The sequence below is a fragment of the Medicago truncatula genome, chromosome 2 (genome assembly GCF_003473485.1).
Source record: "Medicago truncatula cultivar Jemalong A17 chromosome 2, MtrunA17r5.0-ANR, whole genome shotgun sequence".
Taxonomy (NCBI): Eukaryota; Viridiplantae; Streptophyta; class Magnoliopsida; order Fabales; family Fabaceae; genus Medicago; species Medicago truncatula.
Window position 1 is genome coordinate 44606465 of NC_053043.1, and position 25368 is coordinate 44631832.

Genomic DNA, 25368 nt, shown 5'->3' on the forward strand with positions numbered 1-25368 from the left:
TGAGGAAAAACTGATTATAGGGTGGAATTGGGATCAGATCTATAACAATAAAAAATATGACGTTCAAGAAATATGGAGGAAGAGGTACATGTAGATGGATGGAGAGCATTGAGAAGACGAGCGATGAATTGAGAGAGGGCAAAATAGGATTTTAGTGTTAATCATGATAGGATAATTCTAACCCACCAAAAACTAAGATAAAAATAACAAAGGGGTGAGTAGAATATGATTAAAAGTGGATTTAAGTTATCCTTTTTTTTTTTTGGTAGATAGACGAAATGGCAAAGTCATTATAAAACTCACACACACAAGTGGAGGTACCGGGGTTCGAACCCCAGTCATGGCATCCGGCCTAACAATTTCGGCATTTTGCCAGTTGAGCTAGGACTTCTGGATAGTTATCCTTTTCTATTGACGCACCAAACAACAAATTGAAACAAGATATGATAGTTTTATCCTATCCTGTCTTCCTATGCTGTGCACCAAATGATCCCTAGGAATTTAAGTTTTTTTTTCCCTTTTGCAAGGTCACATGACTCCCTTTCTCAAAATAATTAATTTTTTTTTGTTTTTAAAAAAATAGAATTACACACGTGGCAAACATTAAATGATCAAAAACAGCTACATCATCACTAAAAGTTATGAGGGGCCTTGAAATCATAAAGGGGGAAAAAGATGGGGTGCAAAATCGCTCGTTTAAAACCATGAGATGCAAAATCGCACAATTGGTAAACTATAGGGAGGAAAGTGCAATTAAGCCATTTTTTTCAAATGACAAAATTGTTTATATTGTATGGCAATAGCACCAAAACATTATGTTTGATTGTAATTTTGTAAGAAAGAAAATGAAAAAGTGAAAGATTTTTTTTCATTTTGAGTGAAAGAGTTTAATTTGATAATTGATCAAGAGATAGAAAAATATAATACTAGTAGTTTTTTTTTAAGGAGAAAAATATAAGAGTTGATAATATATTGTTTGGTGAGAGAATTAAAAGGAAAAAAAGTGTTTGTCTTTGACGTTTTGTTTGATTGAATAGAAAATGACAATATAATTTTTTTCTATGATAAGTGTAAGAAGATAAACGTGTTATTATAAATATGTGAAGATAAAGTTTTTTCTATTAAAAAAATTGAACAGGGCCAAAGCAGAGCAACTATTTTGTGTCCTCTAATTGACCATTTTTTTAGTTTAACATAACAGAGCAACTTGTATCATTTTTTTTTGGATGGTAGGGGTGGGAACCCTAACTTTATATATATTATATATTATCTCTATAAATTAATTTAAGTTCACGAGAACAAGTAGTATCATCATCTAATAAAATATGAGAAAGTTTTTGATGGACACAACCTCAATTCAAAATGATTTGGTTTAAATAAAAATAAAATTGATGTTAATTGATGTAACTAAATTATTTTTATTTTTATTTTTTTCATGTGACTAAATTTTTTGATTTGAGATTGTGACGACTTTCTCTAAAATGATAATAGGGTTGTGATATTTAAATCGTATATTATAGTTGTGATATGAATCAGATTGATATCCCGTGTTGAAAGAAAAAAAAATAGTGATGTTTTTTTACCGACAAAATGTATGAAGTGTGAACAAAAAGGGTTGGGATTTATCGAGTTTTTGACTTTGAACCGTAGCATATCCATGTTGATACTGGCACGTATGACTTTAATAATTCAGAAACTAACGAGTACTACTAGTCACATCATCACCTTTATTTATAGTCTGAAATTGACATTCACCGGTACCCCCCGTACCACTTACCCAATTAATATTGCTAAAGAGGAGAGGATCAGGATAGAACCAAAGTCGTTATTTCGTTAACCCATTCTCATATCATTAATAGCAATTTTCAATTCATCATTTTGTCACATAGTATAGTACTTCTCTGCTCCCACCTCGTGCTCTCTCCATGTGCAAAGCGTGAACACCTTCAACTCAATAATGATTCATTTGTAGTCTCTTTCATTATTCTTTCCCAGTTTTAACTCTCTTTCTCTCTCTGTTCATTTTTTCACTTTTAACGATGGAGCCTTTGCTTCGAGGCGAAAGCAGTGGCGGTTTAAGAAACCGTTCGCGAGGGATAGTCCGTCGCTCCGATGCTATCACCTACGGTTCTAACTACGAAAAAGCCGCCGCTCTCATCGATCTGGTTCGTCAAATTCAATTCATTCAACTATTATTTACTTTCAAATTTGCATTGTTGAATTGGATCCAAGTTTAGATTCACCAATTCAATACGACTGTCCTAATTCTGTTTTTGGATTGTGAGTGTTAGTCAATGTTTCGTTTCACCTCTGGCAATTGATTTTAACTTCTACTTTATTGTTCAAATCCACTTCTACCTGAATTTATTTCAACATAAAATAGTTTACATTCAACTTACTTTTAGTTAAAATCGATTTTGGTCATCACAGAGCCAAGTGTTTATGACTCGATAGTGATTTTGAATAAGCTTAAAGTCGGAGGTACTAACTTCGTCTCTACTAAATATATAAGCTAATTTTCAAATTATTAAATACATTTGGTGTTTCTTCTCCAAATAAACCTCTAATTAATATCACTAACTATCTTGGAATATGAAAAGTCAACATTAACCTACATATACAAAGCGGATTTTAAGTACATAGACATGTTAACTATACTACCAACTTTTCTTAATGAGAGTGAAATATGCAATATTTTCAAAAATGTTAATCAAATTGAAGTTAAGACAAAATAAATTATGGTAACAAGTAAACATATCAAGCTCATGTTGTTGATGGAGACACTTCACTTTTTACATTCGGACTGTTCTTCCAAACATGTACTTAGACAAATGTTAAAACTCTGAATTACAGGGGAAGTGATTCTGTTATAATAGTTATTTTGTATAGTCAGAAATGTAAAAATGGAAAGAATTTTTTGGTTTGAGAACACAAAATATAAGAGGAGATGCAGAAATGGATAGGATAGAGAAAAGTGAGAGTAATTTGGAAGTTTGGTTTCGTTTGTTACAGAAAGTTTTTAGCTCTGTTGTTGACTACTGCATTAAAAGGAAAGCTATGTGACTTTATTTTTAGTGATAAGTTGATATGATAAAATGGATTAATTGAATATATTGTAACAATTTGTATTAGGAATACAATTAACTGACTACTAACTAGTGATAGTTACAATACAACCATATTCAGTGGTACAATTTAGTTAATTCCTTCCTTTTAACTCCTATATAGGTAAACCTCCTCTCATAAACTTGTTTAATAGGAGGTCTCCTTTTATCATATTTTAGGAACAGTTTTTTGTTAATGTTAATTTTCCGTTACAGATTGTTAGCAACATAATCGCAATGGTTCTAAATGTCATAGATTTCTCTTGTACAAAGCAAAAGTAATTTCATTTTTAAATTGTTTCTCAGTTGTTAGAAGACTCCTACAATGATTTATTTCCCATTACTTTTTTTTTTTTGGTGAAAATATAGTATCTTCTTTTTTGTTCTTTCATTCAGGACTGTGCGCTGATTTTTAGAAAGAATTGCTACTCATGATTTCTAGTTCTGCTTTTGAAGTTTTTCCTATAAAAAATCTTCTTATTTGATTCCCTTTTGAGTGTGTACCTAAGCAAAAGTAGATAAAGTATTTTTTATTATTTAAAAAACAAAACAATACTTCTCTGGCTAATCATGTTTTATGGTGAGAGTATTTGACATATATATTCTCCTAGCTTCCCTATAAAAAGTATGTATGTACATACTTACTTTTTGGTCAGTTAATGATTTGTCATTCTGGTTGGAAATGCATTACACAGGCTGAAGATGGTGTTGGTATACCTGAGCAGCTTCTGGATTCATCAGACTTTCAAAGTTATTCAAAATTTTATTTTTGGTTCACTAAATTCGATCTCCTCTGGTCTCTTAGTTATTTTGCTCTGATAGTCCTGAATTTCCTGGAGGTTTGTAGTAAGCTTCGCTTAAACTTCAATTGAATAAATTGTTTTTGAGGCCTTTAGGCTAATCAAAATGAAATAGAATAGAAAGAAGATATTTCACAGTGTACTTTATATGCTACAGAAACCTCTATGGTGCGAAAAGAATGCCACACATTCTTGCCAAGATAGAGAGTATTACTTTTTGGGAGAGTTGCCATATCTAACTGCTGCAGAATGTATTATTTATGAGGTAAGAGTTCAGTATTTCAGAGCTCAGACATTATCTATCTTTTTAATGTGTAAATTACTGATGAACCTTTTACTTGATGTCATTTTGAAAATGGTGAATACCTTTGGCAGTTTATGTGTCATTTCCATGTTAAATTATATTTGTTATTCCCCTATAATTTGAAATTTAAACGAAACAGCTAACAGTACCTGTCTGTATCATTATCTTATTTACTGGACCTGAATGTGTCGTTTTAGACGATTTAAGTGTGTGAAATTGTTAAGCAAGTAATTTTAAAAGATAAGGAAAATGTTCTCCGAATTATCCTTCCCCTGCATACATTGGATAAACTACAACACGAGGTTACTTTGATGTTTCTATTTTGGCATTTATGCAGTTCTGCTGGGAGTGTCTTTTTCCTTCGGAGATTTAACTGTCGTTATCATCCCAATGGATTTTTTTATTAATGACTTCCAAAAAAAAAATCACATTTTATCATATTTGGCTTGTGTCCTTTTTCTCTTCGCGTTTAAATATGATTTCTGATCCTCTCATCAGATATGGATTCTATTTTATTTTTTTTAATGAGATTTTCTTCTTTTGTTAAAAACAATTGAAGGGTTTATTATACCATGCTAAATGGGATTCCTTATTATGGTATATTAATTTTGTTTGATCTGTAGGGTCGTTAAGGTGTCCTTATATTCATCTTTCATTTATTTTTCTGTAGTATTTTGTCTTACCAGACCTTTTTGTGTAATACAGGGAATATGTCTTGTTTTGCTAAGCATTCATACTTTCTGGCCGTTATCATACGAAGGGTCCCGTATATATTGGAGAAGTCCTATTAATTTATTGAAGGTATGTTGATTCAAGATCCTACTAATGAATATGATTGAGTAATTGGAAACAGCGCTTTATTAGTTCTGCAAATCTACCCGTCTCAAGAGCATACTTTTGAGGACCAAATTTTCAACAAAGAACATGATTTCTGGAAGGTACCGTTGGTCAATACCCAACCCACACCCCAGCCTATAGTTTGGTGTACTGAAAGACTTGAACTACAACTGAATAGCAAGGGAAACACAATGCTTCATGAATGACCAATTTTTCAAAACTCAGTAGCGAACATGCTAGGGTACTAAATGCAACTATTCCTATTAGTCTTTGATAAAATATGTGCATATAAGTAAAACAGGGGTCGTACGAGAATACAAAATTCTAAGATGTCCCGTTGATTGTCCTCTCCTCCTAAGGGTGGCTACATCTGACTCATTGCCCTCTAATCTCAAGTAATAAGTAATATGATATCATCTCATCAGGGGGCTACATCTCATTGAAAGGCTTCTCCTTTTATGAGTGGTTTGTTCCAAAGGGATGGCTCTATAGATCAAATAGCTCTATCCCCCTGGAATCATATATCATCTCATCGAGGAAGCTCCATCTCGTTAATAGCTATTTAACAAATATCTTTCACCAATGAATAGAATGCTGACCTTTTTCTTTTTGGTGTGTAATAAGTAAATTGGTGCTTTTCATATATGCTTCAGACTACTAATAAAATAATTTACTTGTATTTTCAGGCCTTCTGTCTGTTAGTTATCCTTGCTGATATGCTGGTTTATGCTCTGTATATGTCTCCAGTGGCTTTTGATTTTCTACCTTTCAGAATTGCACCGTATATCAGAGTTGTTCTTTTCGTTCTGAATATTAGGTATTGATTGACAGATCTCCATCTTTCATTTTACTTTGGAATGAATCTATTGTTGCAGATTCTCCTTTTGGACCTGTGCCTGAGAGTTTTACAATCGTTGTTCACGTTTAGGACTTTTAGTAATTATTTGCAAAGGTGGAATGGTGAATGATTGAATGGGATAGAAACAACATAGGGTAGGATGCAGCATATGTTTCATACACTGTCTATGTTGATAGTACACTTCCACCTCATTGATATTGGCTGTTAGAAACTGTTGTTAATGATATGTAATGTCCCTTGACCAGTGACCTATCAATCATCTCAAATATATTAGTACCTGACCCCTATAAATTAATTAACAAATTAGTTGTTTTTTGGGAATGGTCAAGATGTGGCAGTTAGAGAACTTGAATTGAAACTGAATTCCCAGGAATTGTACAAATATACTCCCTCCGATCCTATATATAAGAAAATTTTCAAAAAATATGTTAGTCCTATTTATAAGAAAATGTCAGAATTTTTAAGGTATAGTTATTGTTTAAAAGACCTTTCTACCCCTTATTTAACGTTTGTATTTTTAATATTAGTAGGTGTATTTAATGTTTCGCACATTTTTATCAGGGTATATTTGTAAAAATATTCAAAAAGTTACACTAATTAATGATAGCATTGGTTTTGATGTTTTTTGGTTTTTCTATTTATAATGAGGACCGGAGGGAGTATTATACACAGGAGAAACAGTGCCGAGATCCTGAATTTTGGGATCAAATCAATTAACTTAGGCGATCTATAGTGACTATGAAAGTCTAATAATAGGAATTTATCAACTAACTTAGGCGGTCTCAAATTATCAACTAGACGTTTAATGCTCTTTTGATGCCCTATCAACAGAAATTATCCATATTATCTAATACTAGGTTTCTAACAGGATATTGAAGACAGTCATAGTAACTTGAGTTAAGGGCTTCCATTCCATGTGAGGTGGCCGGTTTAGCTTTACGTTCATTTGGCTCTTATCTTAATGCTAATGTTAATTAACTTATGACTTGTTGTTTACTTACCATGGTTCACATGTCTTGATTGTGACGTGCATGTGTATTCATTATTCAGTCAAAAGAAAAATCATGTGTAAATATTAGATACTTGGCCCAACTATCATCAGATAGTTTGTAAGACTCAACAACTGTCTCAACTGTTAGTAGTTGATTAGACGAGCTATATTATGACCTCCATGGCGAGAGTCCTGTACTGTGAACATTTCTTGGTCACTGTTAAAAACTGTTGTCATGATGTGTTTCCAACTTTGCATGATTTAGAATCCATATAAGATTATGCTGGGACTAAAACAGCACACAATAGTACGGGGCAAGAACACAGAAAAATTTGAGATATTGGGAATTAGAGAGGAAGAGAGAGTGTGTCACTGTATAATTCTTGGCTTTTGTTGCTGTATCTAATCAAGGTCATTTCTGCAATAAAGGCTTTCTATTTATCACATTTCTGGTCCAGTTTTATCAATAGCCAATTTTCTTGACATTCTAACTCTGCATCTGAATTTGATGTCAGGGAGCTACGAGAAACTGTCGTCATCGTGGCTGGAATGCTTGACACATACTTAAATATATTGGTTAGTTCACTTTTAAACTGTTTCTCATTTGCCTTGCTCTCTGCTGTTCCTGTTTGCAACATTCTCAATATTCATAATCTATTGGGTTTCTTTGAGTGCTACATTTGTACTATTTAAATTTTTTGTAATCAACACTCTCTTACTGGACATATCTAATTCTCTCGAATTGCAGGCTTTGGGGCTTCTGTTTCTTGTTTTTGCAAGTTGGGTGGCTTATGTGATTTTTGAAGATACAATACAGGGGAAAACAGTATTCACTTCCTTTAGTGCAACATTATATCAGATGTTTCTTTTATTTAACACAGCCAATAATCCAGATGTTTGGGTTCCTGCATACAAGTAAGGGTTTTAACTTTCAGTTTGATTTGCTTGGCTAGATGATTTTTTTCCTTTCAATTTGAGATATCTGCAGCTGTCAATGATTATCATTTTCTGGTGTTTTAGGTCTTCACGTTCGTCTATCCTGTTTTTTGTTCTGTTTGTGCTGATTGGAGTTTACTTTGTAACAAACTTGATTCTTGCCGTTGTTTACGATAGTTTCAAGAGTGAGGTAAAATTTTCCGTACCACTACTTTTTACTATATTCCCCTGATGATAAAATTAAAATTTTGAAGAATTGGATTGGTATTTAATTGGAATGAAGCACGAGAATTTTGATTGTGTATCTATATGACTGATACCAGAACAAATTATAACAGTGCTTAAATGTTCTTTTGTTGTAGCTTGTAAAACAAGTTTCTGAGATGGATCGTATGAGAAGAGCTATGTTGGAGAAAGCTTTCAATCTCCTAGATACACATGTAAGTATGATTTTCCATGTATTTAGCATACTGTTCCCCTGTCGACAATGCTTCCTTGCTGATGTCAAACAACTACATTTCATTTTTTACGATTTTGAGATGTAATCAGTAATAGTTATATCCTATATGAACATAAAGGGAAGGTTGAAGTTGAGCGTTTCGGCATCTGATTAACAGGGCATGGGATGGTATCCATTAGCAACTGTAATGTGAGGATTTCCAGACAAAGTAGAGTAGGTTGAAAAAATATGATGAGTTAGATGTCATATGATTGGCATCACCTCAGTTAATGATCTAGAGATCCTCTAATACAGTACTTGAAACATTAAAGCACAGCCGATCCGGCCGGTTCATCCAGAACCAGATCCATAGCCGGTCTGATCAGCCTATTTGATCGGTTGTGCACTTGAACCGGGGATGATATCATCGACTTGGCTGCAAACCGGTAAAAATTAGTAGCCTCGGCTTAGCTTGTTTGGGTGGCTCATACTTTACCATCCTTTCACTCATGTGCAGAATTTTAATGGTACACAGTTTTTAGTGCCGACTTCTGCGCCTCCCAAGCTTTACTCATAACTCACGGGAAACAGTTCTGATGCTATGCTGTCAGCCTATCATGCTCACAAGGGTCAGGAAGGCTGTTCATTCTCACACTCATTTGTGGCTTGTTGTTTCGAATAGAAAAATGCGAAATTTGCAAAACAATTCTCACCAGGGACTGAACCATGTATATTGAAGTGAAACTTTACAAATGCACCATCAAACTATCTGATTTTGTATATAATATGTATATTTACATATCATATTTTAAATATAGATGGTTCTTTCCTTCAAAAAAAAAAAATACAGATGGTTCTTGTGGTCCAACTGGTGACCTAATGGTTTGACCAGTGACCCATTGATGTAGTGCCCTGACCGAGTCGATAACCAATCAAGTTTAATTACACTGCATTAAAGGATGAAAAAGTATAACTCTTACCCATCATGGTTAGAGAATGAGTTTCAGAGTACTTACTAACAAAACGTTGAACAACCATAAAACAAAAAATTAAGACTCTAAGATAGAGCAGAAAATAACTTCAACTAGGATTCTGTAATTGCCAAAAGGAATCGTCAAACAAAGAAACCAACCCTATAAAACTAAGCCTGCAATTCTACTGTTTGAACTAAAAATAGCACAAAAAATATAACACCGTCTTAGCACTCTACTATTTTCAATATAGCACTACAATCTGTCTAAGACTAATGCTAGAGGTTATTGTTACAATCATCACTACAATAAAGAAGAGACAAATATCTTAATTATGCCTACAATTCTAAATCTGTTTGAGCTTCTGTTTTATGCTTGCAGAAAATTGGATATCTCAACAAAGATCAATGTATTAGGCTATTCGAGGAGGTGAACAAGTACAGGTATTATTTCATATCCACATTATCATTGTGCTTTCATACTTATCATTTATCAGTTTATCGATTTTCAAAGTAGAAATGTTTTTGGCATTTGTTTAATTTATATATTTCTAGATGAGAATAATACATCTGTTTAGTGTGAACCCTTTAACATTTGCATGGCTCACCCTTATATTGGGATCCAGGCTCCACTTTTTAACCTCTCGATTTTTCAAAATACATGCATGGAGGGTTTTCGCAATGACGAATTAAATAGTTTTAGTTAAACTATATATGCTGTTATAACTTAACACAAAGTTCGTATCCATGTTTTTTGTTGTAAATAGTGAAGTTTTACTATTATTATTAGTAATTTGTAATTGGCCTATTAGTCATTAGTCAGGCCCATTAGGTTAGAATAGCCTATATAAACACATTAGTGGTTGTACATTATTTATCTCGTCTGAAATATAATATTCAGTTTTCACATTTTTCAAGAGGCGGCCAAGGCTTTTTAGGGTGTTGAGATATTGTAAATAATATTAGTATCCGTCAAGATATTACCTTGATTGTATTTATAAGTCTCTTTCCTAGTTTCCTTTCTTTGTGGATCTTGTGTAATTGGTTAGGCTAGCCTTGTGTAATATACTGTACATTCTCCTCGTGTGATTGTACATTCTCATCCTTATAACATGTGTTTTGATGTTTGGGGTAAGGCTAAAAGCCTTTTATGTTAGCGATATTCAGAGAATATATATGACTGTTCGCAGATTGGCTACCCTTACAATCGAGTGAGATCTGGAGTGTTAAAATTAAGAATCTTTAGATATTCCTTTAATTGTACAACTTCCTAGATGGAGCATGGATGAATGTGAGTGGAATTAACAGATTTAACTGGCTCTGATATCATCTTAGGCTTTAGATCTAATTCATCTCCATAAAACGGTTTTAAGGTAAAGATTGTGTACTTCCCAGATTTATAGGCACTACCTAGAATGCATTTCTAGTCGATGTGTGACTCAACACACACACCATGATCGGGACTGGAAATTTGAAATGTGGACTAATGCGGTTGAAATAATTGGGATGCCAACATCTTTCTTTAAGAAAATCTTACTTTAACCGAGCCTGGAGAACGGTTTTACAATATGTGGGATTTCAACATCTTTCTAATTGATGTGAGACTCTCAAGTCTGAACACACACCATGATCAAGACTGGACATTTGAAATTGTTCTAACACGGTTGAAATAACTGGGATATCAACATCTTCCTTTAAGATAATCTTACTTTAACTGAGCCTGGAAAAGTTTTATATTTGACTTTACACCTTTATATTTGATAAAAAAATTGTGATTAATGGATGTCATGTATATTTGAACACAATTTGGATGATTATAATGGAAATCACGTATACTTAAACACCTAGAAATTGTAGTTAATGACGTTCAAAATTTGTCTAATCGTGTTAATTTGATGGTTAATGAGTTGCAACACCTTGTTATATTCATTATCAACCATTCACTGAATGTAATAAACCACATAGTTGAACTGTGCTAACCATCAGTTTTGTTATTGAAATTTGTTATCAAATTTTGGGTCAAAATAACAAAACTCTTCGCATTTTTGGCGAATTGGCACCTTTTTATGACAAGATAATTATTAGTTGATCTTTCTCCTGGATTCTAACTTCATATCTTTTCCACAATATTTCTACTACATTGTGAATGTTAAAGCATAAATTGTATATTCTTTAGGACTTTGCCGAAAATCTCCAAGGAAGAATTTGGGTTAATATTTGATGAGCTGGATGACACTCATGATGTAAAGGTAATATTTGTTCTCTACTGTTCTTGTTATCTTTTATGCACATACTGATATATGCTCCCGCATAAATGTGTGTTTTAATTTAACTCAACATATTTTACTTTCAGATCAATAAGGATGAATTTGCTGATATTTGCAATGCCATTGCTCTAAGATTCCAGAAGGAGGATGTGGTAAGTTTAAGTACTCTGAATTTACAATATATGGAAAATGATTTATATGTACTGTTAGTATGAACTAATATCTGATTTGGTTGCAGCTTTCTTACTTTGACTATTTAGGAATCTACCATTCACCCACCTCAAAGAGATTGAAAGCCTTCGTAAAGAGCACCATGTTTGGATACATAGTGACCTTTGTTCTTATACTGAATCTGGTTGCCGTAATTATTGAGACAACGGTATGGCATGTTGTTCAAGTGAAAATATACATTCACAATTTTTTCCATTATTAAGCACTTCTTAACTCATTTTAACTCCAGACCATAGTCTCATCTGATGTGACCATGTTAGATATACTTGCGTTTGTCAATATATTAGTCTGTAGGTGCTATTTATCTATACTATATATAAAGGAATACATGGTTTTGGGCTGGCTTTTTCACTTCCAGTTATGCCCATAAACAAATTAGACCTACAAGAATGCTATTTTATTGGTATCATTCAAAAAGATAAGAATTTATATTATATTTTGTTATATTGTTGGTATCATTGAAAAAGATAAGTATAGTTTGTTACAATATGAAGGTGCAAAATATATATATCTATACCTATAATTTTAATCAAAATCAAAATAATTTTAATCAGAATTTTATAAAAACAATTGTTCGTAATTTATATGCATTAGCGTAATAAAAATAGTGGATAGATGGGCACGGAGTGCTCGTTTGAAGGCTAGTCATAATAACTATTTAGGAGTATGATGTTTATTGAATGCTTTATGTACTGGCTAGTTCAAATGGATGATTGTTCTACTGATGGGTAGGGATCCTACCTTCTCCAGCTCTAATGCTTATGGGAATATTGTGAATTTCTTTCCTATTTTGTACCTTACTACATTTATTTTCCTCGAAAATAGTATTGTTGAGATATGGATATTTATTATATTTAATATAGTATGATCTGTTAGTATCATTAGGAGTTATGATAGGATTGCATTCCTATTTAGATCATATCTCATGTATATAAATAGTTGGTTTTCATTCCTTTCAAGATTAATGAGAAATATTCATATTCAAGATGGTATCAGAGCTAGGTTTTTCTTTGGGTTCTGCCGACAAGGCTAACCCTAGTTTTTTTTAGTCTGTTTGGTCTCAAGTCAGCTGTGAGAGCACAACCACCGCTGACAGTTGTCGGAGCCATCGACATAGACACGCGCTCTGGAATTAGAATCAGACGGCGCCGATCTGCTTTCTGCCATCAAACGTCAATCGACACGCTGCCTTCCCGCTGCTTTCAATCGCCACTGTCATCATTTGACTCACCTTGCTGTTCTGTGTTGTTTGGGACCATCAACAACACTTGGGTCCCACTTTTTAGAGGCTTCGTGGGTCATTCTCAAGTCACTTCAGTCTGCCACTTTTGTTGTGATTCATCTTGGTTGCTGCAGATTTGTCTTTGGACGTCATTCAAAGGGTTTTGGTTTAGTGGTATGATGGTTGTCCAACCGATTTTATCTCCGGCCATTTTGGCTCTTTTTGGTAATTCTACAGCTTGTCTTTCTCACTGCATTGGATCATGGATTTTAGATTCCGGTGCTTCCGATCATGTAGTTGGTAATCCCTCTCTAATCTCTAACTTGTCACCTCCAAATATACCTCACAGTATTACCCTTGCTAATGGTTCTAAGGCACAAGTTACTGGTATTGGTCAGGCCTCACCTCTACCATCTCTATCATTGAATTATGTGTTATTTGTACCTGGTTGTCCTTTTAATTTGATATCAATCAGTAAGCTTACTGACTCTCTCAATTGTTCCATAACATTTTCTTCCAAGTCTTTCTGTATACAGGATTGTAATACAGGAAAGACAATTGGAACAGGATCTATATCACATGGTCTATATTACCTTCATAGTCAATCATCCACTATTTATTTGTGGTGTTTCTGCATCTCCGGATATGATTCATCGTCGTTTGAGTCATCCAAGTTTTGATAAGTTAAAGGTGTTGGTTCCTCAACTTTCACATTTGAAGTCATTGGATTGTGAGTCATGTCAACTTGGCAAGCATGTTAGAGCATCTTTTCCAAGCAGTCCCAACAAAAGATCCAAGTCTCCCTTTGATATTGTTCATTCTGATGTGTGGGGTCCTAGTCGGGTGATGTCTACTTTGGGATATAGATATTATGTCACTTTCATTGATGATTTTTCTAGATGCACCTGGATCACTTTACTGAAGGACCGTTCACAATTATTTGGTGTCTTTCAGACATTTTGTTCAGAGATAAAGAACCAATTTGGAAAAGGAATTCGAATTTTGCGGAGTGACAATGCAAAAGAATATTTTTCTGCACCATTCAACTCTTTCATGGCTTCTCTTGGTATCATACATCAATCCAGTTGTCCCCACACACCACAACAAAATGGCGTCGCTGAAAGGAAACATCGTCATTTAGTTGATACAGCTCGAACCTTATTGATCAATGCTCATGCACCTTTTAAATTTTGGGGTGATGCTATTCTCACTGCTTGTTATTTGATAAACCGTATGCCATCCTCAGTATTGGATAATGAGATTCCACACTCACTCTTATTTCCTAAGGACCCTTTGTACAGAGTCCCACTACGTGTGTTCGGCTCTACATGTTTTGTTCATGATCTCACTCCTGGTCGCGATAAATTGTCTGCACGAGCTGTCAAATGTGTGTTTTTGGACTATTCTAGAACCCAAAAGGGGTATCGGTGTTATTCTCCATCCACACGTCGCTTTTATATTTCAGCAGATGTTACTTTCTTCGAGGATACACCATTCTTTGCTTTACCCACTACAACTAGTTCTACAACAGATGTTACCGTTCTCAGGTGATACCTATTCCTCTATTTCACCCAATATTTGAGCCACCTGTCTCTACTCAAAGTTCTCCACAGTTACAAGGTAATCCTGAGTTCCGCCGTTACAGTAATATTTATGAGCGTCGACATGTTGAAGTTCCAGAAACATCTCCTATTGATTCTAGTGATTCAGCTCCAAAGACTATTACTACTGATTCTAGTGATTCGGCTACTGCTCCAATCTCCTCTCCTGTTGTGGTCCCACCCGAGCCTTCTAATGACTTACCTATTGCTCTTCATAAAGGTAAAAGGTCAACTGCTAATCCTCATCCTGTCTACAACTTTTTGAGTTACCATCGACTGTCTCCTTCCTACTTTGCTTTTGTTTCTGCTCTGTCATCTGTCTCAATTCCTAAGACAGTTCATGAAGCATTATCTCACCAAGGATGGAAACAAGCCATGATTGATGAAATGGTAGCTTTAGAATCCAACCATACTTGGGAGCTTGTTTCACCTCCTCCTGGAAAATCTATTGTTGGTTGCAGGTGGGTGTTTAATGTCAAAGTGGGACCTGACGGGCAAGTTGATCGATTAAAGGCTCGATTAGTGGCTAAAGGCTATACTCAAGTCTATGGTCAAGATTACAGCGATACCTTCTCACCAGTTGCGAAGATGACATCTGTTTGCCTCTTTATAGCTATGGCCGCCATGAAACGTTGGCCTTTATTTCAGTTGGATATCAAGAATGCTTTCTTGCATGGTGACTTGGAAGAAGAGATTTATATGGAGCAACCTCCTGGGTTTGTTGCTCAGGGGGGCGTAGTCTGGTATGCAAATTGCAGAAGTCCTTATATGGCCTGAAACAATCACCTCGGGCATGGTTTGGTCGATTTAGCAAAGTTTTGCAGCAGTTTGGGATGACCCGCTGCGAATCAGATCATTCTGTCTTTCTTAAATGTTCATCATCAAATCAATATATCTATCTTGTAGTTTATGTTGATGATATTGTGATTACAGGAGATGATTACGAAGGTATCAAAGCATTAAAACAACACCTATTTCAAAACTTTCAGACTAAGGACTTAGGTCCTCTACGTTACTTTCTTGGGATTGAGGTGGCTTAATCAAAGTCAGGCATTGCTATCTCTCAGAGAAAATATGCCCTTGATATTTTAGAGGAGACAGGTCTTATAGATTGCAAACCAGTCGACACTCTTATGGATCATAATGTGAAGCTCCTTCCCGACCAGGGGGAGCCTTATTCTGATCCAGGAAGATACCGGAGACTAGTGGGAAAATTGAATTATCTTACCCTAACAAGACCCGACATATCTTTTCCAGTTAGCGTAGTAAGCCAGTTCCTTAATTCTCCGTGTGACAGTCATTGGAATGCAGTTGTTCGAATTCTTAAGTACATCAAAAGAGCACCTGGAAAAGGACTTGTTTTCACTGATAGAGGCCACACTAATACCGTTGGGTATTCAGATGCCGATTGGGCAGGAGATGCGAGTGATAGGCGGTCTACTTCTGGTTATTGTATTTTTGTGGGTGGAAATCTCATTTCATGGAAGAGCAAAAAGCAAACAGCCGTTGCTCGATCAAGTACAGAAGCCGAGTATCGAGCAATGGCTCATGCTACAAGTGAGCTTGTGTGGATAAAACATTTACTGCAAGAATTAAGTTTTTGTGAGGTTGGTCAGATGGAACTCGTATGTGATAATCAATCAGCTTTACACCTCTCCTCCAATCCGGTTTTTCACGAGAGAACAAAGCATATAGAAGTTGACTGTCATTTCATTAGGGAAAAGATTCTCTCTGGAGTCATCAAAACCTCATTTGTCAATTCTAAGGATCAACTTGCAGATATCTTTACTAAATCTCTACGAAGTTCTCGGATAACTTACATATGTGACAAGATGGATGCATATGATATGTATGCTCCACCTTGAGGGGGAGTGTTGAGATATTGATATTTATTATATTTAATATAGTATGATCTGTTAGTATCATTAGGAGTTATGATAGGATTGCATTCCTATTTAGATCATATCTCATGTATATAAATAGTTGGTTTTCATTCCTTTCAAGATTAATGAGAAATATTCATATTCAAGAAGTATCATAGGGAATATTATCTCTACTTGAATCTTTAAGATTAATACAGCTTCACGGAAATTGTTGAGCATTTAACTTATGTTTCATATGACAAAATTCTATACTATCTTTGGATAGAAGACAAATTATAAATCTGCATATGGCCTAATATGCTTTAAAACACCAGACTTGGCTCTTCTGAGATAAGATAAATAAAACTTTTGTCCTATCATGTTGAATTGAATTATGAGCAATACTAATAGTCGATTTATTGTCACAACAATTTAATAGGACGCTTATACTTCATCCACAAATCATTCAATAAAATTTGCATCTGTGACAGCCCACAGACATCTTGTGTCATAGCTTGAAACTCAGCCTTGGCACTTAGTTGAGCAAACTACACCCTACTTCTTGCTTCTCCATGTAAAAAAGTTTCCACCTAAAAAAAATGCAATAACCTGGAATGACTTTCTATCAGTTGTTTATCCTGCATAGTCTAAATAAGTGTATGCTTTCATAATCAAACTTCCATCCTTTTTAAATAACAGTCCTCTCCCTGGTGTGGTTGTGAAGTTATTGGAGAATTTTCTACAAGTGTCTTACTCTTTGATTGTACATGAACTGACTTATACTACTTACTGCATAAGCTCAATCAAATCTGGTATATGTCAAGTATATGATTTCCTGACCAACTTTAATACTAGGTCTTATCAATCTTGGGACTTTCCTTTTCATCACTCTTCTTTTATTCTACTAAGTGGGGTCCAAATTTGGTTGTCTCCTTAATAAGTTTTAGTTCATATTTCCTTTGACAAATGAAAATATCCTACCTATTTCAAGTAAGCAACCTCAATCCCTAGGAAACATCCAAGTCAACCAAGATCCTTCATTTCAATTTCAGCAACCAGTTTCTCCTTAAGTAGTAGTAGTTTTTCCACTTGCTATTTTTTTGTTATAATGATATATTATCATCAACATGAACAAGCAGTTTACTTTCTTGTGAATGTATAAAGAAGTGCATATGATCTCCCTGACTCTGTCTATAACCTTGAGATACTTTAGTTTATTAACATATGATCTTCTCTGTGTCTGCTATTGGTGATTTTTTAATATAAAGGCATTCGTGTGTTGATAATTTTGTATTAATTCATAATCGCAGCTTGATGTAGAAGATAGTTCTGCTCAAAAAGCGTGGCAAGTGGTTGAGTTCACTTTTGGTAAGGGCATCCAAACAGTGTATTTCCTTGTTTTTTTGAGATATCTTGAACTGAGCATTTAAGTTTTGTAACTCAATTGTATGTTCATTCCCCTTTGTTCTTGTTAGTTTGCGATGAGACCCAATCCCACAATACTGCTGAAATTTTTTATTTTTTTTGCTTTGGTGCATTTTGTTTCATTGTAATCCACAAAATGTTTTAAGTATACAAACCTTTCTGTCTCAAGTTGATCCTTCCTTGTTGTTTTACAGGGTGGATATATGTGATGGAAATGATACTAAAGGTTTATTCATATGGATTCGAAAACTATTGGCGGGATGGTCAAAATCGCTTTGATTTTGTGATCACGGTGACAATTGGTAACTAATTTCAGATATGTGGTATTTAGATTCCTTAACATCTGGTTGAATGCATGCAGTTTTTGGCTTTTGTCATGAAATATTTTGTTTGTAGACCCATATTAGTCAGTTTGTTGGCTAATTACTTAGAGATGGGAATTAGAGGATGTAAACAATAGGAGGAGGGGAACATGAGTGAGATCTTTCATTCATGAGTGAAGAGAAGATTTTGGAACCTTGGGCATGGAGGTTTGCAGTTCTAGGTTTCTATCATATCATATTAGTAAATACTCACTGCTGTCTAGAATCTGCCGTTGTAGGTTCATAATGCATTCATTCACTTTTAGGCCCTGAATTTTATTATATGGGAAAACCCAGTTCCTGAGGCTATGTTATCTTGCTGACGGCTAATTCTAAATTTTGCAGCCATTGGAGAAACTATAGATTTTGCTTCACCTGATGATGGTCTGCCACTTTTCACAAATGGAGAATGGTATGAACTTTTACTTAGAATGTTCATGCTTCCAAATTTCTCTTTTTTTATTCATAATCCCAAATTACTGGTTGAAATGTATATTAATGTTCCTTATTTTTGGATTTATTTCACCAAACACATCTTTAATCACAATGGTGGTCTTTATTCATTTCTGTTGTGCTATTAAAGTATTATATTGGGTTATTAACTAATTATCTGAGAGATACCATCCATGGATTCATGTATTTCCAAAAATCAAGGCTTGATGCAGCTTCTCTATTAACACTGTGCGTATAGAATGACTTGTTGTATCTTGATTTTGGCCGATTGTTACATCTTTTCATTTAAAAAAATATATATACTTTTATAAAAAAAATAATCACTTTTAGGAATTTTATCAGTTTGTTACAGTTTTAAAAAAATTATAATTTGAAGGAAAAAAAACTAAAAAATGCTTACAATATGAAGCTGTTTTGAGTAGCTTCTCTTAAAAATTATTTTCCATAGATGATTTTTTGAAAATAGTGATTTTCATTACGTTAAACAAATACAAAATTACTTATGTTCTTTTGAAAAAAAAAAACTCTAAATTATTGAAATAACAAATTCACTTTTTTTTTAATTTGTAACAAGTGAGCCCTGTATATATCGTCTCACATGGACGAAAGGGCTTTTATATTAGGATTCTCATTATTGATTCAATCCATGATTAGTTTCCTATTTAAGGATAATAGTTGTGATCTCTTTAAAGGACAAAAGACTAGTTATTCTCAAATTTAATTTTCTTCAAGACAAGATATAATTGTCCTTTTCAAATTGGAATTTAAAATTAAATGATACCTTTTCTACCATGCCTGGAATATAGTTTCTTCATTTGAAGATGGGAAGTGGTGCGAAAAATAGTTTCAGTTTGTTCTTGAGCACTGCTTTGAAGATGCAATCAGACATTGTTTTTCCTGTCTCCTTTGCAGGATTCGTTACCTCCTTCTTGCAAGAATGTTGAGATTGATAAGGCTCCTGATGTATGTTAAGCGATTCCGAAGTTTTGTGGCAACTTTCTTAACTCTTATACCAAGTTTGATGCCATACCTCGGGACCATATTTTGCATCTTGTGTATTTATTGCTCACTTGGTCTCCAGGTGAGTGAAAGCCCGAGTCACGGTCATTTTCTGCGTAGATTTACAAGTTAAATTAAGGATTCATAATTGTAGTGATTGTATTCTCTTTTCTTGTTCGTTCTACAATCAATGAACCAAATTTACATTTGTCTTTCTAGATTTTTGGTGGAATAGTTAATGCTGGAAACCCAGATTTGGAAGCGACAGACCTTGCTGCTAATGAGTATCCTCTGTTCATATTTAAAACTATCTATTTCTAAGCTGTAGAGATTGGTAAGATCCTGTAATATCCGCATTTCTTCCTTGGACCTTAACATTTTTTCCAGGGGGTGAGGATGGGGTTGGGTCAACAACCTAGTCTGAACTTCAATGCTGGCCTATATATTGCTTCTAATTGAATAACTTTTACGGTAGTTTTTGTTCTTGAGGTGTTCTTCTTGACAAAATTAGCTATTTACTTTTCAATTTCAATGATTATCCAAATGGAATGGTGACACTATTCAATTTGCTAGTCTCGGATGGAGTATGGGAAGAATTGATGGAGGTATATGTGCTGTCTCTAATCCTTTCCACTTCCAATGTCCTCTTCTGTTTCATGATAATGCAGCGACTAATGAGTAGTACGAATGTTGCTGGCTTGCCGTTACTATTTTGTTCTATATGTTTCTGCTCTTCCTTGAACAATTGTCTGACAGTTAGATACCTTTTATTCACATTCCAATAGTTTTTTGTTGAAAATTAAACAAGATAACATTTTGTCTCTAAGCACAACATTTTTTTTAATACTTTGGATTAGTTTGATTTGCAAAAAAAAAAAAAAAGATTGAACAACACAGAAATAATTGTTCAACATTTGATATAAAAAGTTACCGTAGGACAGGACAAAAGAAGGGATGAGTGACATCACAAAATATTTTGACTCGACGAACTATCTAAAAGGCAAATAGCCCCATAGGGCCACCCAAGGAACGCATCTTATGGGGTGTTCCCACACTGGCACCCACCTAGACGGCAGGGGATTCAAAGGAGTTGTCTATGATTTTTGTGAGCATGATTGGTCTCTCTTTAGAGTGTCAATTTATTGGGCAGGTTCCAACTTGCTGCTTCAGGCATATTCAAATTGCACCTATGTCCCACATTGCTGAGGTTCTCAAGTTGTGCAGTGGTTATATGTGCAGTGGAACTCTCATCCTTTGAGCTAGATTTTGGGAGTGAGATCCAAACTTTTTAATATGGTATCAAAGCTGAATTTTGCATGCAAAGTAGAAATTGGACCCAAGTCCACTCTATGTGCGAGGGTGGGAATTGAATTTGCATCTGTGTCCCATATTGCTTAGGTTTTCAGGCTGTGCGGTGATCATATGTGCTTGGACATCCTTGTCCTTTGAGCTTGCTGTTGGGAATGAGATTCAAGCTCACTTACCAGAGTATAATACTAAGAATAAGTCTTTAGTTTTGCTAGGTTGGTAGTAAGCATTGTTATTAAAATTAATAATAATACATCTAAAATATGTATAAATTTCTTGCTGCGTGTGTAATGTAAGATTATAGGATGCTTATTCATTTCAGATAGTCCTTCCTATTTATTGTTTTATTATTTTGACCCTAACTCTATTTATGTTATTGTCATACTATGACTTCAATATGTGCTTAACATTTAGGTATTGTGGTTATCTATTTCAGAGCTATAAAGATTTAACTGGAACTTCCTGGACCTATGTGTACTTCATTAGCTTCTACTTAATTACAGTTTTGCTGCTTTTGAATTTGGTATGATTTTATTTTCCTTCATTTAATACCTTATAATTTCATAATGCGGTATACAAACTGCATTTTGGGAATGTGAACATTAGGAAGTTATTATGTTTCTCACATGGACATTCACGCATACTAATTCCTTCTGATTAAAGTAATTACAAGTTCTAAATTTATTTATTTAAGTAGTTGTCAGTTATAAGTAATCATGTTTAAAAAATTTATCAATCAAAGGGGATATATTAGCTTGGTTTTCTATACCATGCTTAAAGTGTGCTGCTTTAACACATTTTGCATAAGTTTGACATGATTATACCTTCCCTGTATTTCAGATTATTGCTTTTGTCTTGGAGGCATTCTTTGCTGAAATAGAACTTGAGGAAGCAGAAACTGGTGATGGAAATGACAAGGTTTCTATTTAATCTGAACTCTTACCGATATAGAAAATAAAAGTTTCTGTGTTTTTAAGCAGTTCAAGCATTGGTTAAATGATGTATAGTTAAGTTAAAATTTAAACAGCTGCACCAAATTTGTGGAGTGATTCATATCATATGCATTATGGGTTGAAGTTTCCGAATCAGTCTCTTGCAAATGCAAGGTTAGGCTCTATTGAGTCAGTGAGATTGAGAGAGACGTATGGTGAAACTGTATTTCTACTACACAGTGGAGTCTCTTTATATAGACTTAAAGCAATTAATGCAAATAATGACAGGAATAATTACATGATATTCTACTCCTAATTGCATGCTATTCTATCTTTATTTACATGACGATTCTATTTTAATTTTAACACCCCCCCTCAAGTTGGAGCATATAAATCATATGAACCAAACTTGTTACATATATAACTTGATTGGAGGACCTCTCAAGGACTTAGTGATATAAGCATGGATATAAGTACTTCCCTGGATATATTCTGTCGTTATTTCAGCTCTCTTTTTCATTAAAAATAAAAGGCTCATAACCCAAAATTGGTCAAATCCTTCCCCGGATCCTACTATGGCAACTAGCAAGAGCTTCATAATATCTGGTTGTCCTTTTTATTCCTATCAAATGCAAGTAGCAGGGCATATAATAAATTTGTAATTTTGACATTTTTTTAATCAGCTTTCACTACTCATCTACAAGCAGACATGTTATCCTTGTTTGTTATGATGATAAAAAATTCAGATACTTTTGAGTAATGGGTACTTACACACTCTCACAGATTACTCTGTTAGCAACACGGTAACAAACTGAATTCACTACAACTTTCTATGAAAAGCCGTGGTTTTCTGCCCTCCTCACTGTATTCAACAATCATGATCCCAATATTATCAATGGATTTGTGCAAGATGAATTTTGATGAACTTTCAGTTCTCCAAAGATAATTTTGTACAGAATCTTATTGAGTGTAAACATAGTTTTTTAATTTCTATGTGATCTGTTTTTTATTGATCTTAATGTCATTGGTACATAGTACATTATTGATTGTTTGTTAATTTACATATATAGCTTTCTAACCACTTTAAATCTCACATTCTATTTTCTGTCTCAATATAGGAAGTTGCGGGGGAAAGATATCCAAGGCGGCGAGCTCTTGGGTACGTATGAGTCCATGACTGGCATTATTTTTGTGAATATGTTTTTTGTTTCTTATGCATCCAATAAACTCTGTATCGGTTATAGTCCAACGCAACCTAAATGGTTTAGTTAGATGAAGGAACATGAATACTTTTATATCTGTAAAACATGACCTGACATAATGGACATTGGACTTTTAACAGTAGACAATTCACTTGCTCATTATACCTTATGCTGAAATTTAGTTTAATTATGAGAAATGAGTTGGTAACAATTGAGCTTCTAACTACTTATCATGCTCTAATACCAAATCTAAAAACCATTCAACTTTAAAGATTAGCTATTAGTTGAAGGCATATTAATGGTGGTCTTATTGACTATTGGTTTTCTGTAGAACAAAATCACGAAGCCAGAGGGTTGACGCTCTTCTTCATCATATGCTGAGTGCTGAGCTGGGTCAAAATCAGACTTCCAGTACATAAATCTGAGTATATTGATTTCAAGGTAAAATAATCAAACTTCATAAAATGCTTGTAGATTTCAGTGGTTCGGTTGCCAAGAATAAATTTTATGCGTAACTTTTAACAGATTATCCTCCAACTGAGTGTGATTATTAATTTTAGGAGGATTCTCGTCCTTCAATACCCTTAATCCTAAGACTACTAGAGCTGAATTGCTGTCAGGAGGGAAATATGTAGGTAGACAGAAAGTTAATTATAGAGAGAGGGTATATATGAGAGAGAATAGAGACAATTGGAGTTGTGTAACTGAACTGGGGAGAGACATTTTATTCAGTTTTTCAGCTTTTAACTTTAGTCTAATTAGATTATTCCTGGTAGAAGCAAGTACTGCTCCTACATTCCTCTGTAATTTGGTTCTGGTTCTGATTTCATTGTACTATCCATTCATACACTGGAGCTGTTTGCAATCACTCTACATATAAAATGGTAGGATGTCACCTGTTCTGCCTTGTGAGTGTAAATATGTAAATATAGACCATGCTTTCATCTTTGCTTGAGGAGAAAGCAAACTAGAAAAGGAGGAAACATATTTTGCTATACCCTGGGTTTCTGATGAAAATGTAATGCCTAGTCCTGTATATGCGACTTCTAATATGCTTTTGGAGTGATAATATTGAATAGCAATAAAATTACATGTCAGGACACATTGTTTTTTCATTTTATACCAAGTATCCTGCCATTTTGTTGTGTTTCCTTGTATTAATTCAGGCTGTAGACCAATGCCTATTGAGTATCTTATATAAATGTGAATCCGTACTTTTTGTGGTTATAGGATGCACAAAGGAGCCACATTATTCTGTAAAGTTTGTAAAAGGATCTTTCATGTGCTATATCTCCCGTGTTGTTATGCTATTTGATTGACTCGGTACGGAACGAGGGAAAGCAGTGCATTTTGAGTAACTCCAGTAATCTGTGGATCAGGTCAAACGTGATTTTTCTGTTATTTGTGGAAAAAGCACACGATCAAATGCAATTGAGAAGCTTGTGCGGAATGAGAATAAATCACGAATAGCAGGATGTTATATATTCCACGGGGCTTCTAGGTGTTTTCCGATTAGTGTGCTGTAGACCTTTTATTTGTTTGATTTTTATAATCCTTTCTGGATTTGATGTTCTGTATAGCCTTGTATTTGTACTACCAATACAATTTGGTGAGAGTGCTAACTGTTAGAAGTTATCTTTTTTTCTTTTCGTGAAGAAAACTCTCGTGAGAGATAGCATTACTCTTTTATTTAATTAAATTTCACAAACTCTCGTTTGTTTGATAACATAAAAAAGGAATACTATAGTCTATGCCGTATCCACTTATCAGTTATCCATACCGATAACTGAAGATAAATGAACCAAAGATCAATGGAGACAATAAACAGAGATGGTGAGAAACAAAAGGGAACAAATGAAGACAATATATTTTCATCACATACTTGAGAAAAAATATTCAAACACAGCTCAAGTTGCAATGAACTAGTTTTTAATCATCCGGCAAAAATAGAATTTACTTTTAATCAAAATAAATTTGCAAAATTTAGCTAATACAAATTTATGTGTGGAAATGTCAATCCAAATATACATACTCTCCTCTCAGTATAATCTAACCCCGTCCCGTGTGATGCATGATTAAACAAGAGATAAAAGAATATAGAGATTATAAAGCACAAATAAAATTCAAAATATGGTTGCTCTCAAAAACAAAAACAAAATAAAAAAGGGATACTATTAAGCTCCGTAAAAGCTCTCAAACTCTTCCGTATACATCTTTTTTTCATAGTTCCTGAAAAATGATACTTGTACAATCATTTTTGGATA

At 34.2% G+C, this 25368-nt stretch overlaps 1 protein-coding gene across 3 annotated transcripts; it reads left to right on the forward strand.

Moving 5' to 3' along the window:
* Window positions 1–1761: 1761 nt before the first annotated feature.
* LOC25487660 (two pore calcium channel protein 1) lies at window positions 1762–24812 on the forward strand. 3 transcript variants are annotated; one of them, XM_013609647.3, is made up of 24 exons: window positions 1764–2165; window positions 3800–3943; window positions 4062–4169; window positions 4914–5009; window positions 5732–5862; window positions 7411–7471; window positions 7644–7810; window positions 7916–8021; window positions 8194–8271; window positions 9623–9684; window positions 11417–11489; window positions 11594–11659; window positions 11746–11886; window positions 17734–17791; window positions 18043–18150; window positions 18556–18622; window positions 19576–19744; window positions 19882–19946; window positions 20174–20267; window positions 21407–21493; window positions 21811–21888; window positions 23021–23061; window positions 23436–23545; window positions 24335–24812. In XM_013609647.3, exons 1-23 carry the CDS (start codon window positions 2040–2042, stop codon window positions 23521–23523), a joined length of 2214 nt encoding a protein of 737 aa, XP_013465101.1. In that variant the 5' UTR covers window positions 1764–2039; the 3' UTR covers window positions 23524–23545; window positions 24335–24812. The 3 variants fall into 3 exon arrangements, 2 of the variants coding, with proteins under 2 accessions (XP_024632451.1, XP_013465101.1); XR_005644210.1 differs by lacking the exons at window positions 23021–23061; window positions 23436–23545; window positions 24335–24812 and having other exon boundaries at window positions 1762–2165; window positions 21385–21493; window positions 21811–21873; XM_024776683.2 differs by lacking the exons at window positions 20174–20267; window positions 21407–21493; window positions 21811–21888; ... (1 more) ...; window positions 23436–23545; window positions 24335–24812 and adding an exon at window positions 20050–20162 and having other exon boundaries at window positions 1762–2165.
* Window positions 24813–25368: the final 556 nt, after the last annotated feature.

Bases quoted from the DNA above. Each gene is read 5' to 3' on its own strand.
- LOC25487660 (XM_013609647.3), top strand. From the start codon at position 2,040: ATGGAGCCTTTGCTTCGAGGCGAAAGCAGTGGCGGTTTAAGAAACCGT. The intron at 4,170-4,913 runs GTAAGAGTTCAG...TGTGTAATACAG, and splicing joins CAGAATGTATTATTTATGAG to GGAATATGTCTTGTTTTGCT. The intron at 20,268-21,406 runs GTATATGTGCTG...TATCTATTTCAG, and splicing joins TATGGGAAGAATTGATGGAG to AGCTATAAAGATTTAACTGG.